Consider the following 19,573-nt stretch of genomic DNA (forward strand, 5'->3'; position numbering starts at 1 on the left):
CCAGTGTCAGGGCACTTCTGGGAAAGAAGGTGACACAGAGAACCCACAGGAAACTACACCTGGCAAGTGAGAGGTACTCGACCCCAGGAAACAGTCAACGATCTCTTCTTTACAGAATGAAGAAATATGACCAGATTGGTACATCACCAAAATTCCTCTAGAGGAATTGTTAAAGATGGACTAGAAATGAGGGACTGGTGGCAAAGAAATAAGTTGAAAAGCTACTATGCTGGGGTAGATGAAAGAGAGCTCCAGAGAAGGGTAGGGCAGCAGAAAACAGGAGAGAATTCGACAGATGAGGACAGCTTTAACCCAGATGACAAAAACAGGACGGGGGCTAGCTTAGTGTAAAAGAAAGAAGGAAAAGGAAAAAAGAGTTTGACACAGAAAAGGAAGAATTTGTGACATCAAGTGGTCCTGTGGGTGGATGCTGGAAGCTCTGGGGCAGGGGGTAGGGAGGACTTAGGAAATAATCCAAAGCTGAAGACAGTGAGTCCACTAGAATGAGGGCAGAGGGCCTGGATCAGGACACAAAGGAAAGCCCAAATGGACAGGAGATTTAAACCAGGGTATTAGTCGGGTATTTTCTTTTTCATGAAGAAATTTACAATGTTTTATAAAAGGATTATTACTATCATTGAAAGAAAGTGAAGTCGCTCAGTCATCTCCAACTCTTTGCGACCCTGTGGACTGCAGCCCACCAGGCTCCTCTGTCCATGGGATTCTCTAGTAATTACTATCATTACTACTATAATAAAAAGCAGTAACAATGCCACAATGAACACTCCGTGGAATACTCACCATATTACCTGGCACTACATGAGTTTTTATTAGCACTATTCTATAGATCACAGAGATACATATTGATTACATATACACCTGACTCCTGAACAACAGAGGTTTGAACTACAGGGGTCCAGATACAGATAGATTTTTCAATAAGTACACAGTCAGCCCTTTTAGGCATGGTTATGCATCCTCAGGATCAACAACCTCAGATGGCAAACTTAATACATGACTGTGACTCAATGAATCTGTGTATGTGGGGCCAGGACAGAAGCGACAACGATAGGACATGAGCACCCGGGGGCTTTGGCATTGCAGAGGGTCCTGGAAGCAAACCCCACAGTGCTGCAGGATGCTGCTGCACCTCAGGGAACTGAGGAATGAATCCAAGGGCATATCACAATTTCAGGGCAGCAGATCTGAAGAATTAAAACCAGAGCCATGCAGCAGCCTACGGAGACCGTGTGGCCTCACCCTACTTATTGTATGACCTTGGTAAAGTTATTTGATGTTCCTTTGTCTCTTTAGATGACTCCTCATGTTAACATAAGGATAATAAGAGCATTTATCACAAAGGGTTATCCTGAGGCTTAAGTTATATAAAATATAGAAAAATGTTAAAAATTGCAAGCTGTTACTATTTACAACAGTCAAGACATGGAAGCCATCTAAGTGTCCATCCACAGAGGAATGATTAAAGAAGATGTGTGGTACACATATGTAAAGATCTGTGGTACATATATACAACGGAATATTGGTCAGCCATAAACAAATGAAATAATGCCATTTGCAGCAATGTGAATACACCTAGAGATTATCAGTCTAAGTAATTCAAAGACAAATATATATCACTTATATGTGGATTCTAGACTATGATACAAAAGAATTTATTTACAAAACAGAAACAGACTCACAGACATAGAAGGTAGGCATACTTTTGGTTACCAAAGGGGAAATGGGAGGAGGGATAAATTAGGAGTTTGGGATTAACAGATACACACTACCATATATAAAGTAAACAACAAGAATTCACTGTGTAGCTCAGGGAACTATATTCAACATCTTATAATAACCTACCATGGAAAAGAATCTGAAAAAGAATATATAGAGACGTATATGTGTATACATGTATATAACTGAATCACTTTGCTTCACATTAGTATCTAACACAGTATGGTAAGTCAACTGTAATTCAGTAAAAAATAAATAAAAGATTGCTAGCTGCTGTTAATTTTACTTCCCTCTAGGATGTGAAGTTCATACTAGCAGTTTTATGAATGGCTGTTTCATTCACACAATGCTGCCACAAAGCAGGCATTCAAAGCTTTGCTGGATGAACGAACAGGATTCAAGCAGACACCATGAGTCCAGAGTCCAGCCTCTTTCTTAAGAAACAAACGTTCAAAATATGGTTCCAGAGAATTGAACTGGTGAGTACAGACTAGGTGGGGGCGAAAGCTAAATCAGAATCTTGGGAAACAATTATATTTTTAGAAACTAAGATGACAAAGAGGAAAGGATAAACAAGAATGAAAGAAAGAGAATAAGAAAGGGTGTGATAAGGAATTTAGGGTAATTATTCTATTTTTAACATGGTTTTTAAAAACAGTAAAAATTTTCAACTCTAAAAATGACTATTAAAAACATCATGAATACACATAAGAAAAACTTCAAATATAACAGAAAATAGCAAAGTGAATTCTGTATTTTTTCCTGATTCGCAGAAACAATCGGTACTAATAACATGTGTATAATTTATTTAGCCAGCTCCTTACAGACTGTTTCTGTCCTACTATTTTTGGTCCTGTGCTATTAAGTTATAACAAATACTCTCACATTTACCTTCATGTCTTTACATATTAGACCTCTGAGTACTATAAACTTTTAAATCTGTGGTTCTGACAGGTGAGAAGTGGTAACTGATTGCTGGTTTAAGTTTAGAAAAATTGAGCATCTTTTCTATATATATTGTCTACCTTTACTTCCCTGCTATGAACTGTGAATTAATGTTCCTTTCCAGTTTTTTTCAGATTTTCTTTTTGTTTTTGACTTATAGGAGCTGCTTTATGCTAAGTAAAAAAGCGTAATTAATTTTTATTTCCTGTAAATTGATAACAGCTTAACAGTTGATAGTTACATTCATCTGAATATCTTACCATTTTCAACAGTTTTCACTTTCAGTAACAGGTTATTCTGATCTGAAATGGGTTCTTTAAAAATCTCAAACATTACAAGTATACAGTTTATCTTTTTTTCAGTTTAATTATAGTTGATTTACAATACTGCGTTAGTTACAGGTATACAACAAAGTGATTCAGTTACATACATTTTTTTTTTCAGATTATTTTCCATTGTAGGTTATAACAAGATACTTAATAATACAGTTTATCTTTGGAATAATTAAAAATCACTAGGGAAATAGCAGCACTGTTAATTAAATCTGTTTTCTGATAAACAAAGGGTAGCTGGTGTGGATAAACCCAAATCATTTCTGCTATCTCAGAGTGAAAGAACGGTGCCAATGGAGCACGGGTGTGGCCGGTGTGTTGAGAAGGGAGGAGGCTCAAGGGGCCAGTGGGCTCTCAGGCCACCCCATCAGTGGTCCAGGCACCAGGCTCATACCCTCACCTAACACCCAAGACTTGTCCATACTGAAAATACACACCAGGCCAGGGCAGAGGAGAGTTTTCGTAGGGCCTCTGGTTCTGATTCAAGTGAAGAGAAACAGAAGGAACAAAGTATCCACCAACCGAGACTTTGTACCAAACTTACAGCAAGGAGGACAGCTGGCCAGAAAAGAACCAGCTGGCCAGACCTCAAGCACAACTTCCCTGCAGAGAACATGTAACAGTAACAATTGCTTTTATCTTAAATATACACAGCTGTAAAATATTATGCTACTATTCATTACAAAACAATTGAAAAACCTGAAACAGCCATTTGAAACAGCCAGAAGAAGTCAGGACACACTTTCTGCTCCATCCTAAAGCAGACCCCAGGAATGGCGGTCAGGCCTCCACTCCATGCCACTCCACTTGCCTGGGTTAAGATGTAGCTCCTCTGTGCCTCCTCTATGTCAACTAAGCTGGCATTGATATAATCATTTTCAGCATTCTGCAGTTTAACACGACTGTGATCATCTGAAACAGAAAATGATAAACCATACCGTCAATTCAAACTTGCATTTCTTTTTTATATGAATATTAATTTTCTGGGTATTTACAAAATGACAGAAAAAAACAAAGAAAAATAAATTAGCATCACAACTGAGTCAAATCCCAAATTATTCCTTTTTTTAAAAAGTTAGTGCAAAGATGAAATCCTTTTGTTTGTTACTGTGTGTTAGAAGAAGTGCTGCTGTTGGTAGTAGATTAGCTGCTGTTTAAGTAGAAAAACTGATCAAAGAGTAAAACATAGTAAAAAGAATAAAGTACCGATCTTCCCAAAAGAAAACGGATGGTTAAGACTCCTTATGCTTAAGAACTAACAAGTTTTCCTACAAAAATCAACGGCCTCCAAAAAATAAGACCGGACAGATCCCACCATAACTATGTTTCATTTTCTTCCTGCCTCAACAGATCTGCATTCAGCTATATTTCAATAATTTTTATGCTTCTGAACTGTGGTGTTGGAGAAGACTCTTGAGAGTCTCTTGGACTGCAAGGAGATCCAACCAGTCAATCCTAAAGGAAATCAGTCCTGAATATTCAGTGGAAGGACTAATGCTGAAGTTGAAACTCCGATACTTTGGCCACCTGATGTGAAGAACTGACTCACTGGAAAAGACACTGATGCTGGGAAAGATTGAAGGCAGGAGAAGGGGACGACAGAGGATGAGATGGTTGGATGGCATCACTGACTTGATGGACATGAGTTTGAGCAAGCTCTGGGAGTTGGTGACGCACAGAGAAGTGCTGCAGTCCATGGGGTCACAAAGAATCAGACATGACTGAGCTACTGAACTGAATTAATTACGTTAAGTGCTAAGCTATATTTAACACATTTGGAATAAGCTATATTTAACACATTTGGAATATTCTAATTCTGTAACAGACAAGTACAAGTGCTTCATTACTTAGGCTGTGTCATATACTTCTAGTTTTTAAATGTGAAGATCTCACAGATTTAGAATTTGTGCTAATGTAAACAGATGGAGCACAGAACTTTACCTTCTATCACTATGGTAGGAGGGAAGACGCTAAGAGAGGAAGAATGCATGTAAGAACAGGATTAGCATTCACTTGGAATATTAAATACACACGCCTGGCCGAGTCACAGGACTGAATTACAACCTACATGCATCTTTGATGTCTAGCTGGAGAATACCTTCTGGTATAAACTGTGCCCCTCAAGGAATACCAAATAACAATTCTCTTTCCCACTCTTAAACTAAAAGAGTTGTTCATATTATCTCCATATGAAAGAAAATGTTAAACAGTTTTAGTTTCACACATAATTTATATGAAATGTTTCTGCTGGATTGAACCCAAGACCTCTGTAAATATTACATGTCATTGGCCAACAGGAAAAGCGAAGATCTTGTTATAGTAAATCACTTATACTAGTGTTCTCGGAAAGATGATGTCAATAGTCACTTTTTTTTTTAAACAGTCACTTCTTTTTTTTAACAATTTGATCACTCTTTAACTGTTATGTGAGAGAGTAAAAAGTTCAGCATATAATAAAGTCCATATGCCTCCCAGATAACACCAATCAGAAGAACAATGCATCCCTAAAATTCAAATTCTGCTAAAATATAATCCCAAAGGAATGTGTTTCCTCATGTTGTAATCACAGCAAGAACACAAATGGAGACTAATCTTATCTATTGCACAAGTGAAGAAGCAATTTGCAAAAGAAGCAAGAATCCATAAACGCCAAGTCTCCCCTCAAAGGGAGTTCCAACAGGTCATCGAGACCCTTCCATAAGCCAAGAGAAAGACTTCAGGGGGGTTTTCAGGACATCTGACCCCTGCCTTCTGGACTCTGCACTGGATTCACTATTATTTTCCCTCCTGTATTACTCTACACCTGGTGTCACTCCAGGTCATTAAATACAAGAGTCACATACCCCGAGAAGCACAGATGGGTTCCCCAGAGCCCCGATTCTAATTGGTGGGAAGCAGCAGGACACTACAGAAACATCACCCCGGAAAGGAAGGAAATCCTTGGCAAACTCTAGCCATTTAGAACTGGCTTCAAGTGTTGGCTGAACCCATGTTTTTGCCTCGGGACTAATTAAAAAAAAAAAACCCTATACTTATATCATTTTAATTCTTCTGTTCCACTAAAAAAGATTTTTTAATAAAAAATGAAACATGTAACTTTTTGATTCAGAAGAGAATCTGTGCAGAGAAAAAAACATGAGTTTCTTGTGTTAAATTAACACTGTCTACAAAGTAAGTATACACATTTCAGGAAGTGAAACTATCAAAGCCTTTTTATGAGGAATTGTGACTCTATGATTTATACATTCTCTAGCAATGGTAACAAAGACAAAACCTCTTCTCCCCTGAAGACTCACTCACCATGTGGTCTGAAATGCCTGTGAGGGTGACCCAGGTCCCCTTAGAACCCGAGGTCAATGTCTCCTCTCCCTGCCCATCAGGTCCAGTCAGCCCCAAATCTGTAAACAGTTCATCCAAACCAACCTCTGACTTCTCAGGAAAAAGACTGGGAAGTGACCTGCTCTCTCCTCTCCCATAGGAGCTGATTCTGCCTAGGGACCTCTGAGATGAGACTATCAAAAGCCAGAATCCACAGACTTCCTGGGGGTCCAGAAGCCAAGACTCCACACTCCCTAAGCAGGGTTTGAACCAGTTTTGACCCTGGCTGGGTGATTAGATCCTGCATGCCGGAAACTAAGACCTGGTGCAGCCAAATAAACATTAAAAACAAGCAAACAAAAACTAAACATCCAAAACAGTAGAGACCCATAGCTTCGGGGCATCAGCAAGGGGCAAGCCCACAGCACGGGGCAAGCCCACAGCACCTCCTCCTCATTCTAAGTGTACTTAGAGGGTTACTCCCTCTCCCCAGTCATGTACAGGATCCAGCAAAGGGAGAAAATGAACATGATTCAAACTGTACTGCATGAGAGGCCACAAAAGCAACCAAACCACACTGCACAGGAAATCTGATTTCTCAACATCTAACACCACCAGCAGCAGGACGACCAAGAACAAACACTTTCCTGCACAGTGGCATCATCGTGGGGGACAAAGAAACGCACGCCCCACAGAACCACGGCCCTCAAGTTAGATTAGGCAAACTTCCGATGAAGAGTCCCCATGCCTCCCACCTCACAGTCTGTTTTCTGAGAAATGGTTCCATCTGTCAAGAAATGACTGGCTTGAGCTGCCTGAGCTGACAACACAGATCAGCTTCCTCTTTCAATACTGCCACAGTGAGCTCTTTCTCCCACCCCACCCACCTCCCCACCCACAGTTTCACCCTTTTCATTATTGTAAAGGCATCTCCTTCTGGAAAGTCTTCCAGGTCAAGCAGGAAGGGCTCACATTTATGCTGAGGCAGAGATCAGGAATAATTAACAGAAATTGGGCAGAAGACCAATCTCCCCGCAAGTCAGGCTCCATTCTCAACCAGGGGTAGGGTGGGGGCCTAAGTTTCCAATACTGATTTCCATACTTCATGGTAATTCCCTGCAAATGAGGCAAGCATCTGACAGTGTCAGCCCCCTTCAACCCTACAAGGAGAATGCTGTGTGCTGTGCTTAGTCGCTCAGTCATGTCCCACTCTTCAAGACCCCATTCCAGGCAAGCATGCTGGAGTGGGTTGCCATGCCCTCTTCCAGGGGATCTTCCCAACCCAGGGATCAAAACCAGGTCTCCCACATTGTAAGTGGATTCTTTACTGTCTGAGCCACCAGGGAAGCCCAAGAATACTGGAGTGGGTAGCCTATCCCTTTGCCAGGGGAACTTCCCAACCCCGGAATCGAACTGAGGTCTCCTGCACTGCAGGTGGATTCTTTACTAGCTGAGCTACCAGGGAAGCCCACAAGAATTCTCAAGGACAAATAATATGAACTTTCCCTCATGAATCAAGCAGTGAACCAAAAGCAGTTCAGTTGTTTCCTCTGCCCCCACCCCCCTCACCACCCCGCCAAAAAAAACCCTGCTGGCTGAATGGTTCCTTCTCTGACTACATAACCAACCACAGTCTGGGCAGGACCCACAGGATACACCTGAACAGCTCACTTCCTCCACCCCAGCCTCCAAGCTGAGCTGTGAGCATTTCAGTCTCCATCTCACCCTAGAGAAGCAGGAGCAGAGGCCCAGAGGTGCCCTGGAGCCCCCTACCCCTGCGCTGCCTTCCACCCTGCTCCCTGCCTCCACCTCCCCCCCACACACACACACAGTCACCCTCCTGAACACCTGGCCCAGGACTTCTCCTCTCGTGGAAGGCCCCCGCCTGCATTCCCTCACCAGACGATCTGCTGTCTATAGTGACCACCTTCCACACCGTCAACACATATGCTGGGAGCCAGACAACCGGGAGAGAGACATTACGTGTTCCACAGCCTCCAACCAGAGGCCAGCTGCCCACACGTTTCCATCTCTCCATCCGCAGTGACTTCAAGTTCCTAACACTTGACAGAACAGTGTTAACTGAACATTCTGCCTCCAGACACCCCCAAACTTTAAAGGGCTCTTGAATCCACCCCCAGAGTCTCTGGGATGGAAACAGGACTTGGGAGGTGTCCTCACAAAATGGGTGTGATTCCCAATGCAGCTCAATCATGGACACCTTCCCCCTCCAACACCACACAGGGGTCTGGCACAGTCATGAGCAGCTTACCACTTCCCTTGAAACTCGAACTTCTCTTTAGAGAAAGAGCCTCAAGGTTGGAAACGAAAGAGAGCAGGGGAACGAACATCTTTCCTTTCTACCCACAAACCCAAGAGCACCCGGCAAACCTCTCAGACCAAGTATGCATGCCCCAGCCCCTGGAGCCCATCCATATTCCCCAGAGCTCACCTGCTCAGTAAGGGGACGGCAATGAGCAAAACAACCAAGTAAGTTAAATGTCACACAGCAATAAATCCTCTGGGAAAAAGAGTCCTTGGGAGAAACAGCCCCATAAAAGGGAGCTGCGTTGGGGGACGTGGGGGGGGCACTGGGATTCTGAACAGGGTGGTCAAAGCGGGCCTTGCCATGCACTGACACTTCAGCAGAGACTTGGAGGGGGTCGGTCACATGAATATCTGGGTTGAGAGTATGCCAAACACAGAGACCGAAGACTTTACAACATGTACGGGCCTCCCGTCTGGGGACACAAGAGACTGTGCCACCAGCCCCAAGAACAAAGGGAAGAGGAGCCTCTGCAACTCAGGTTCAGAGTTGAGAAATCCTGAACTGATTCATTAGCCTCAACTCATGAATCCAACTATCACACAAAGGGAAATCTACTTCCCTCTTCTTGCAGCTACTACCAGGCACGGTATCTGAACAATCTAGGCTGGCACTGTTTATACAATGAACTCCACAAAATGTTCATATTCAAATTGCTAACTTGTGGTGGAATCTTTTTAGAATGACAGATCACTACTCAGTTCAGTTGCTCAGTCGTGTCTGACTCTTGATGACCCCATGGACTGCAGCACTTGCCTGTCCATCACCAACTCCTGGAGCTTGCTCAAACTCATGTCCATTGAGTTGGTGATCCCATCCAACCACCACATCCTCTGTTATCCCCTTCTCCTCCTGCCTTCAATCTTTCCCAGAATCAGGGTCTTTTCCAGTGAGTTAGTTCTTCCCATCAGGTGGCCAAAGTACTGGAGTTTCAGCTTCAGCATCAGTCCTTCCAAGGAATATTCAGGATTGATTTCCTTTAGGATGGACTGGTTTGATCTCCTTGCAGTCCAAGGGACTCTCAAGAGTCTTCTCCAATACCACAGTTCAAAAGCACCAATTCTTTGGCACTCAGCTTTCTTTATGGTCCAACTCTCACATCCATACATGACTACTGGAAAAACCATAGCTTTGACTAGACAGATCTTTGTTGGCAAAGTAATGTCTCTGCTTTTTATTATGCTGTCTAGGTTGGTCAGAGCTTTTCTTCCAAGGAGCAAGCGTCTTTTAATTTCATGGCTACAGTCACCATCTGCAGTGATTTTGGAGCCCAAGAAAATAAAGTCTGTCACTGTTTCCACTGTTTCCCTATCTATTTGCCATGAAGGGACCGGATGCCATGATTTTAGTTTTCTGAATGCTGAATTAGAAGCCAGCTTTTTCACTCTCCCCTTTCACTTTCATCAAGAGGCTCTTTAGTTCTTCTTTGCTTTCTGCTGTAAGGGTGGTATCATCTGTGCATCTGAGGTTATTGATATTTCTCTGTGCAATCATGATTCCCATTTGTGCTTCATCTAGCCCAGCATTTCACATGATGTACCTTGCACATAAGTTAAATAAGCAGGGTGACAATATACAGCCTTGACGTAACCCTTTCCCAATTTGGAACCGATCTGTTGTTCCATGTCCAGTTCTAACTGTTGCTTCTTGACCTGCATACAGATTTCTCAGGAGGCAGGTAAGGTGGTCAGGTATTCACATCTTTTTAAGAATTTTCCAGAGTTTGTTGTGATCCACACAGTCAAAGGCTTTGGCGTAGTCAATAAAGCAGATGTTTTTCTGGAACTCTCTTCCTTTTCCAATGATCCAATGGATGTTGGCAGGGATGTTTGATTCCTGGTTCCTCTGCCTTTTCTAAATCCATCTTGTACATCTGGAAGTTCATGGTTCATGTACTGTTGAAGCTTGGCTTGGAGAATTTTGAGCATTTCTTTGCTAGCGTGTGAGCCGAGTGCAATTGTGCAGTAGCTTGAACATTCTTTGGCATTGCCTTTCTTTGGGATTGGAATGAAAACTGACCTTTTCCAGTCCAGATCACTATTAAACCTCCCTAAACACCAGCAGGTGAAACTATAACTGACTTGAGGAGTGAAGTAACTCAGCAAAACAAGAGCTCAGAAAGCTCCAGGACCTTTCAGTAGAGGCGACTGGAACAGTATGGTCAGATGAAACACTGGTCAGGGAGGTGTGTGTGGGGGTGGTACCTGGCCTCTGGGGTCTGCTCTGTTCCCAACCCCCCACCAAAGGACAATATGAAGTGGAAGTGGTATTCATGGACACGCTTGTTTTGTCCTCAAGTTTTAGAAAATGTTTGTAACATGTTATCATTAACAGTGACATGGGGCCTCCCTTGTGGTCTAGAGGCTTGACTCCAAGCTCCCAATGAAGGGTGCCCAGGTTTGATCCTTGATCAGGGAACTAGATCCCACATGCCACAACTAAGACTCAGCAGAGCCAAATAAGTTAATTAAATATTTTTTTAGCAAAACACAGTGATATGACTGCTGGTGTCATCTCAAGTTACAGAACTTTCCTTCTGTTTGATACGTTTTGTTCTTAATCAGGAGCAAGAATTGACTTTAAATAATCTTTCTCCATCTATTAAGATATTCATATGGCTTTTTCTCCTTTACCTTGTTACTAAGATTAATTACATTTAAAGACTGTCTAATGCTAAGCCACTCTTATATTCCTAAAACTAATATAGATATTGCCATATTCAGTTTGCTAACCTTTCTTTAGGATTTTTACATCTACATCCATGTCACAGATATGCATGTATCTTACTAAACTTACTCATTCCTCTTACTGAACTTTTCTGCTTTGGATATCCAAATTACCTATCTAATAGCCTCACAAAAGGAACTGGGGAGTATTCTCTCTTTCTGTTCTCTGGGAGAGCTTTCATTATCATAAGACATGCCTGTTAAAACAGCTAGTCTCAGTGAATTCTCAATGCAAAATTGTTTATTAATTAATTTAACTTATTTAGCTGTCACAGGCCTCCTTAGACTCTATTTCTCCTTTAATCTACAATGCTATTTTTCCAGGAGTCTGTTCTACTTCTTCTAAGTGATCACATTTATTGCCATAATTGTTTACAGTAGTCTAGCTTTTTAACTCCTTTTACCTCTGTATTTTGTTCCCCTTTTCTCCTAATACTATTTATATGCATCTGCCTCTGTCTGTCTGGTTTTTGTGTATCTGTGCTATTTTTCTTATTCACTCTTGCTAGTTGATTAGTCTTATTAAGGAACCAACATTTGATTTTATTTGGTCCTGTGTATGGTCCCATTGATTTCCATTCTGCATTTATTTTTGTATTATTTCCTTACTGCTTTTTTTTTTTTTTTGGTGTTTATCCTGTTACTTTTACTCTAAATTAAGTTAGACACCTAGCACTTTAATTTTCAATCTTCTGTTTTAATATAAACATTTAAAACAGTATTTTTTTACAGTAGTTTTTGCTGCTTTATGCAAGTTGTGGTAAGTAGATTTTACCTATTGTTCATTTTTAAGTTTCCATTATGATTTCATCTTGACCCATGAATCATTTAGAAATCTTTAAATAAATCTCCAAATTTATAGGAATTTTTATCTTTTTTATTAATAATCTATAATTTAATTGCATTATGGTCAAAGAACATGGCCTGTAAGGCAGTAATTCTTAAACTGTGTCAAGATTTACTTTTACAGCCTAGTCAATGGTCCATTTATTACAAGTATTCCATGCAGTCTTAGAAGAATGTGAATTCTCTAATTGCTAGACATAAGGTTCTATATATTTTTCTTATTAAATTAAGCTTAACTGTGCAATCTAAATCTTCTACTTCTTTACTACTATTTTGCCTTAAGAAATCTGTGAACATAGAATTATCAATCTCTTTCTGTAATCCTAGTCAGTTATGCCTTATATATTTACCTGGAGACTATTTTATTAGGTGAATACAAATGTCACAGCTGACACTGGCCTGTACATTCAGAGAAGCTATGCCATTTGTTGAGATCTTTTTGTAGGAGGTGGGGAGCACAGAAAGCCTGAATCTTTTCCTTACTTCCTCCCCACCGAGTAATTTATTTAAAACATGTGCTTATTGAGAATCTTGTTTTGCAGCAGTAAGAAACCATGGACTGTCTAACCTGCCACACAACTGGATTCTGAAGTCCATGTGTTACTTTAAATACTGAAGGATGAACCTTGAGGACATTATGCTGTGAGGAATAAGCCCATCACAAGAAGAACCACTGTATGATTCCCTTTCTGTGAAGCATCTAAAATGATCAGAGTCTGAGAAAAGAGGGAGCAGGATGGTGACAGCCAGGGGCTGGAGGAGGGGTGGCATTTCAGCCACACAAGATGACAAGACCTGTGGTACAGCAACATGCATACAGCCAACAACATGGGTGATGGACACCTAAAAACTGCTAAAAGAGTAAACTGATGGTATGTGTTTTCATCACAAAAACAACAAACAAAAAACTATTCTTTCATGGCCAGAAAAAACAAAAGGCTGGGACCTCCTCTTATATCAAACAGTAAACTGGGATTTCTATGTGCAAAGCAAACAGTGAGGAAGATTTCAGAACCTGGCAGCTGTCTCTGACAGTACAAATACAATCCTCAATGTGATTATTACAACCTCTATTTTCTCAGTCAACCACCTTCCTGCCCATCTCTTCTACAATCACCTCATGGTTAACTGACACAGATGAGGCATCTTTCAGTCACGGCAATTACACAAAGACTATGGACTTCTTAAAATTCTATTTCAAAACAACCCTCTTTGAACATGCATCTCATATTCATACCTCCAAATGTAGTTTCAAGCTGGATACATAACAATTGTATAAGGAATTTGTTTAAAAATACATTTCCAGACTTGGTGAATCAAAATTTAGAAAGATCTAAAACTCTGAATTAAGAAAACAACCAATTGTTTTTGATTATTTGCAAACATTATTGTCTGCTTTGCACTCAGTATTATCTTTTTTCCACATGAGATATTATCTATTTTTATTTCCTGTATGGATGGGAAAAATAAATGCTGGTATAAAATAGACCAGTTTATTAAAAAACAAAAATTACTATCTTAAAAGCTCTCCCTAACTCCTCAAGCAGAACTGAGCACCTCCCAACACACATAGCACAGCAGGTACGAACCCCCACACTGCACGTATACGTAAGCAGGCAGGAGGTGTGGACTCACGGTCCTTGCACACAAAGCAGGCATAGAGCTGGTTTTCAGTACAGGTTTTCTGAACAAGCCAAAACCATACAAGTCTATGTATGGAAATGACAGGATGACTTTCAATCAGGACAGGATTGCCAGCACCACCTTAAGGGCTTTTAAAAAACACCTTTCTGTCATCTGGATTTAGCAGGAGTCCCCAGTCTTCCCTGACGGCTCAGCTGGTAAAGAATCTGCCTGCAATGCAGAAGACCTGGGTTTAATCCCTGGGTTGGGAAGATCTCCTGAAGAAGGGAATAGCTTTCCACTCCAGTATTCTTGCCAGGAGAATCCCATGGACAGAGGAGCCTGGAGGGCTACAATGCCTGGGGTTGCAAAGGGTCGGACACAACTTAGAGACTAAACAAGTCACCAACCAGACATGGGAACTGAATGGGAGAGAAGTATGAGTTTCCAGCTGCACCAAGTGTGTGGCTAGTGGTCCAGTAAGAATATGAGGTATAAGGTGGAAAGAGCAGGAGTAGGGCCAGGCCTGAGGGATGTGGGAGGACTCCTGAGCCTGAGGTGGCCACGGGACAGCAAGACAGAGATAGGTCACAAGAAGTGGGTGAATGGGTCTGTATCTGAGGAGACACAGGCTGCAGACAAGATCCGGGGCCACAGCAGAGACATGACAACCAAACTCACACAAGATGGGAGAGGGAGCAGGAGAGGCAGACAGACAGAGCCCTCAAGTCAAAGACAACTGAGGAAAGAAGAAGCTCTGGAAAGGGGTGATCAGCCAGAGGAATGACAGCAAAATCAAGACTGAGTTGAGGAAGGCAGGCATGGCTGCCAATGTCAAAAATCACATAGGGATAAGAAAAGACAATGGCGGAAAGTCCCTCACTGCAAGAGAAAACCAGAGAGTGAACAGCATTTCAGAATAAAAGTTTCCGTAGGGAGGCTGGGGTAGAACCGGGGGCTGAAGAGTGCGTGGGTGATAAGGCTGGAGAGACAGACTGTGTGATGCATTCTTCCAAGACTGTATGAACATGTGTGGGCACACACACGCCTGTGTCCACGTAGGTGACAAAGTCACAGCTGCAATGGATATGGGGGATGACGTCAGAAGACACTGGAGCACATGTGAATAATAAAGGAAGAGAGTTCTTAGAAAGAGGCTGAAGATGGGAGGAAGAGTGGTGCTGTGACGGCAGACAGGGAGGCCGGGAGAAGGCCCTAGGCACAGACATACCCAGCACCCAGGCGGCTCGGAGGACGCTGCCCACGCTCTCCCACTGAAACCAAACTCGGGGAGTCCTGTGGGCAGTGAAGCAGCCTCAGGCAGTATGTGAAGGAGGCCTCAACCAGGACAAAAATAAAATCACCTGAACACATTTTTAGAGCCCTGATATTACAACTGTTCACAAAACCATGTATGTGTGTACCCGCATGAGCACAGCGGAATCGAAATCCAACCACTGACAGATCGTGCTCAGGACAGGAAACCACCAGAGCATGTGGCCTCGCAGGAGGAGAGCTTGATCTGTACCTGCAGGATCCAACTGAATTTAAAAGGACACACATTTACACAGACAAATATCAAAAGAATATAAACCCTAAAGTTTTTGTTTTTAAGTCATGAGAGTTTTTCCTTTACATATTTTTATGTTTTAAAACTTTTCTATAGTATGCATACTACTTTTTCATTTTAGGGAGAAAAAGCAAGCAATACGAATAAATATTTAAAGTAATACTTATAAACGCTATAGAATATATGAGAAGTATATAGATATATCTGAGTACACATACATATATAATTATGATTATTTTGAAAAAACAAAAATCAAGTGGAAGAGAAAAGGTTGGTAGCAAATACATAGAGTAAATGGTGGCTGTGTTGAAGGAGGAGGTAATTACAGGCAATTTCCCCTCCTTCCACAATTTCATACCTCAAAAGTTTCCTTTAAAGTGCACGTATATATGTCGATACCAAAAAAACCCCACCATGCTCATCAACCCTGACCTCAACGTTTTCTGCCATGTCCTGTGTCCTACAACAAACCAGCACACACACAAACATACATACACATATACACACACACGCCATCCCCCATGAGTACTTACATGGGCTCACATCTCTGTATCTGTTTCGATTTCTGTTTTCAGGGAACTTGGCCACTCTATGAGGATAGTCATGGGACTCACTGCGAATTTCCTTAAAATAACAAAAATATATTTTAACATTTCTCTTAAACTTTATATAGCAAAACATAGTTTCCCAAACTGTATAAAATAACTTTCACTGAGCACTTAGACCTGCCCAGCACCTCTTTCAAGTCTCACCACACCAATGGAAATACTGTCTCCCCCACTGTGTGTTTGGGGGTAATAGGCTAGGGGCTGAATGATCTACCAGGTCTACAGAGCTGACAGCCTGGGACCCCAGGGCTGGACACAGCCCTTCAAGCAGAAGGCTCCGTTCTCACACGCGTGCGCTGCACTGCTCTGCTGTGCTCACACCCACAGGCACATTAAACAGTTCAGGTAACTACACTGCAAAGGCGGAATCTCAGGTCACCACACCACACTCCAATTCCAAACTAAACTCTCCGAATAATATCTGCCTATACTCCAGAGTGTCGCTCTTAAAATTGTAATCTGTTTTGTTATCTTCAAGCCATATAACTGTTACTTTATTTTGAGCTCCAGAACTATTCTCAAATCTTATTTTAGAGCCACAAACGCTCATTTCAAGACCCTTCTGGTTCTCAGCGTTCCACAACGGAAGATTCCGTGCCAGGATGCCTGCACGAGGCACTCAGCTACGTGGCGGGTCCATCATGACCAGCTTTTTTTTCCCCATGTGGAACATTACCCTAAGAAGTCAGGTAAAAACAGAAGCATATCCCCTTCCAGAAAAGGAGTATACATTAACAGCAAAGAATAATTTGGGCTTTTGCTCACATTACCACGTATGGAGAAACAGTATTTTAAAAATTAGGCACTAAGCAGTTTTTGTAAATTAAGCATAAATAAGTTAATTCAAGATTTTCCCATGCCTGCCTGCCCCCACCCAATAGCCCCAGGACAAGTAACTTTCTAGCTCATCTTTTTACCCACTGGGCGTTCCAACAAGAATTGGGAACAGAGACCAATCTCAGTGAAAGGAATCAGAGCCTCTTTGTGTAACAGGAAAGGGGGTGCATCATATGCTGGTGCAGCCCTTTTGGAAAATGCAACCTGCCACACACACAGAAACAGAAACACACCACTACATCATTGCCACTGACTTTGTAACGCTACTCTCACACCCAGGAACCTTGCTGAGTTTTCTAACATCTGGAAGCTGGTTCTGAATTTTTCAATACCAGGAAACAGTAATAACTCTATCTCCTCCTTAACACTTCACATTTCTAATTCATACCTCGTTTCCTTTAAAAAAATTTTTTTAATTGAAGGATAATTGCTTTACAGAATCTTGTTGTTTTCTGTCAAATGTCAACATGAATCAGCCATGGTATAGATATATCTCCTCTCTTTTGAACCTCCCTCCCCACCCCACCCCTCTAGGTTGATACTCCCATCTCCCTCCCCACCCCAGCCCTCTAGGTTGATACAGAGCCTCTGTTTGAGTTTCCTGAGCCATACAGCAAATGCCCCCTTGGCTATCTATTTTACATATGGTAATGTAAGTTTCCAAGTTACTTTTTCCATACATTTCACCCTCTCCTCCCCTCTCCCCATGTCCATAAGTCTATTCTCTATGTCTGTTTCTCCACTGCTGCCCTGAAAATAAATTCTTCAGTACCATTTTTCTAGATTCTGTAAATACGCACTAGAATTCAATATTTATCTTTCTCTTTCTGACTAACTTCACTAACCTTCATAATAGGTTCTAGGTTCATCCACCTCATTAGAACTGACTCAAATGTGTTCCTTTTTATGGCTGAGTAATATTCCATTGAGAATATTACTCTTGAGAGTCCCTTGGACTGCAAGGAGATCCAACCAGTCCATTCTAAAGGAGATCAGCCCTGGGATTTCTTTGGAGGGAATGATGCTGAAGCTGAAACTCCAGCACTTTGGCCACCTCATGCGAAGAGTTGACTCACTGGAAAAGTCTCTAATGCTGGGAGGGATTGGGGGCAGGAGGAGAAGGGGATGACAGAGGATGAGAGGGCTGGATGGCATCACCGACTCCATGGACATGAGTTTGAGTGAACTCCGGGAGTTGGTGATGGACAGGGAGGCCTGGCGTGCTGTGATTCATGGGGTCGCAAAGAGTCGGACACAGCTGAGCAACTGAACCCAACTAAATATTCCATTGTGCCTATGTACCACAACTTCTTTATCCATTCATCTGTTGATGGACATCTAGGTTGCTTCCATGTTCTTCTCATCTAATTGCATTGGCTAGAACCTTCTATTCAATGTCAAATAGAAATTATTTTTTTCCCTGATTTTGGAAGAACTACTTCTAAGGTTTAACCACGTTTAGGTTTCTGGTCAACATCCTTTTTCAGGTTAAGAAGGTTCCCCTCAGTCTCTAGTTTACTGAATGGTTCTTTCATCATGATTGGGTGCTGAATTTTACTCAATGTTTTCCCTGCATTCATGGAGATAATCATAAGTTTTCTCCTTTAATCCGGTAATGTGCTGACTTACAATAATAGATTTTCATTTAGATATGCATGGACATGCATTTAAGGTTTCTCCATGTCTTTTCATGGCTTCATAGCTCATTTCTTTCTACTGCAGAATGGTATTCTACTGTCTGCTCATACCACCATTACTTTAAGATTTATGCATATACATATTTAAGTTGAACTGACCTCTAATTTTCTTGTCCCATACAATTTATTCAGTTTTAGTATCAAAGCTCTACCAGTCCCATACAGACTATTACCTTTCAAACAGTTTTCCATGAAAGCATATTATAACAAATTCCTGTGACTGAGTGAAAAGAGAAAAAAGCTTCATTTCCACCAATTAAAAAGTTTTAAAATGTCAAATAATAAGTTTTATATGTAAAGCTAACATATTCAGGTCTAGGCTTATATTTGTATAATTTCAAACACTATATGAAGAGTTGAAACACTACAGAGTACAAGTAAATTTATATTCCAAGTTAGTAACTGATATAAAAGAAAAACATTAAAACAATACCAAAACACACGTTTCTGTTGCGAGCTCTTCTGCATCAAATGCAGAGAAACAGTTGACAAAAATATGAAATTCTAACAACAGGCAGGTAAGGAGAGTGAAGAGGTGCTCAGACATGCTGCTGCAGGGGTGTAAACTATTGTAATGTTTCTGTGAGAACAATCTGATATGGTTATAAACTTGACCCACCACCTTTACCTCCAGGAATTTATATCACAGTCACACACCAGTGTAACAGGATGTTCACTGTCGTTAACAGTGGAACATCGGCAGCAGCCTCAGGGCCCATGAGGAGTGACACGGAGGTGAAGGGCGGAAGGGGGACAGGTGGGAACCAGGCAAAGGACACAAGCGCTACAAACATGTCCGTGGGATGGTCTCAGGGACACAGATGTCCAGTAGCTCCCACCTCCATCCACACAGACACAACTTGCCTGAGAATACAAGGCACACTTCTGGAAGGAGTAAGAGCATGAGTAGCTTGTGGGGAGGAAGAGGAGGGTGAAGATTTATATCGCTGTGTTGTGCTGTGCTTAGTCGCTCAGTCGTGTCTGACTCTTTGCAACCCCATGGACTGT

The 19,573-nt window shown here is 41.7% G+C and overlaps 1 protein-coding gene across 2 annotated transcripts in view; it reads right to left on the bottom strand.

Moving 5' to 3' along the window:
• Positions 1–19,573, bottom strand: part of PTPN2 (protein tyrosine phosphatase non-receptor type 2) — a 65,491-nt gene that overhangs the window by 28,698 nt on the left and 17,220 nt on the right. For both annotated transcript variants that reach the window (XM_052660618.1, XM_052660617.1), the window contains exons 2-3: positions 15,957–16,047; positions 3,826–3,926 (exon numbers count right to left, since the gene is read on the bottom strand). In XM_052660618.1, coding sequence (XP_052516578.1) covers positions 3,826–3,926; positions 15,957–16,047 — 192 coding nt within the window. The remainder of the gene's footprint in view (positions 1–3,825; positions 3,927–15,956; positions 16,048–19,573) is intronic.

This window comes from Budorcas taxicolor, chromosome 22 (assembly GCF_023091745.1).
Source record: "Budorcas taxicolor isolate Tak-1 chromosome 22, Takin1.1, whole genome shotgun sequence".
Classification (NCBI taxonomy): Eukaryota; Metazoa; Chordata; class Mammalia; order Artiodactyla; family Bovidae; genus Budorcas; species Budorcas taxicolor.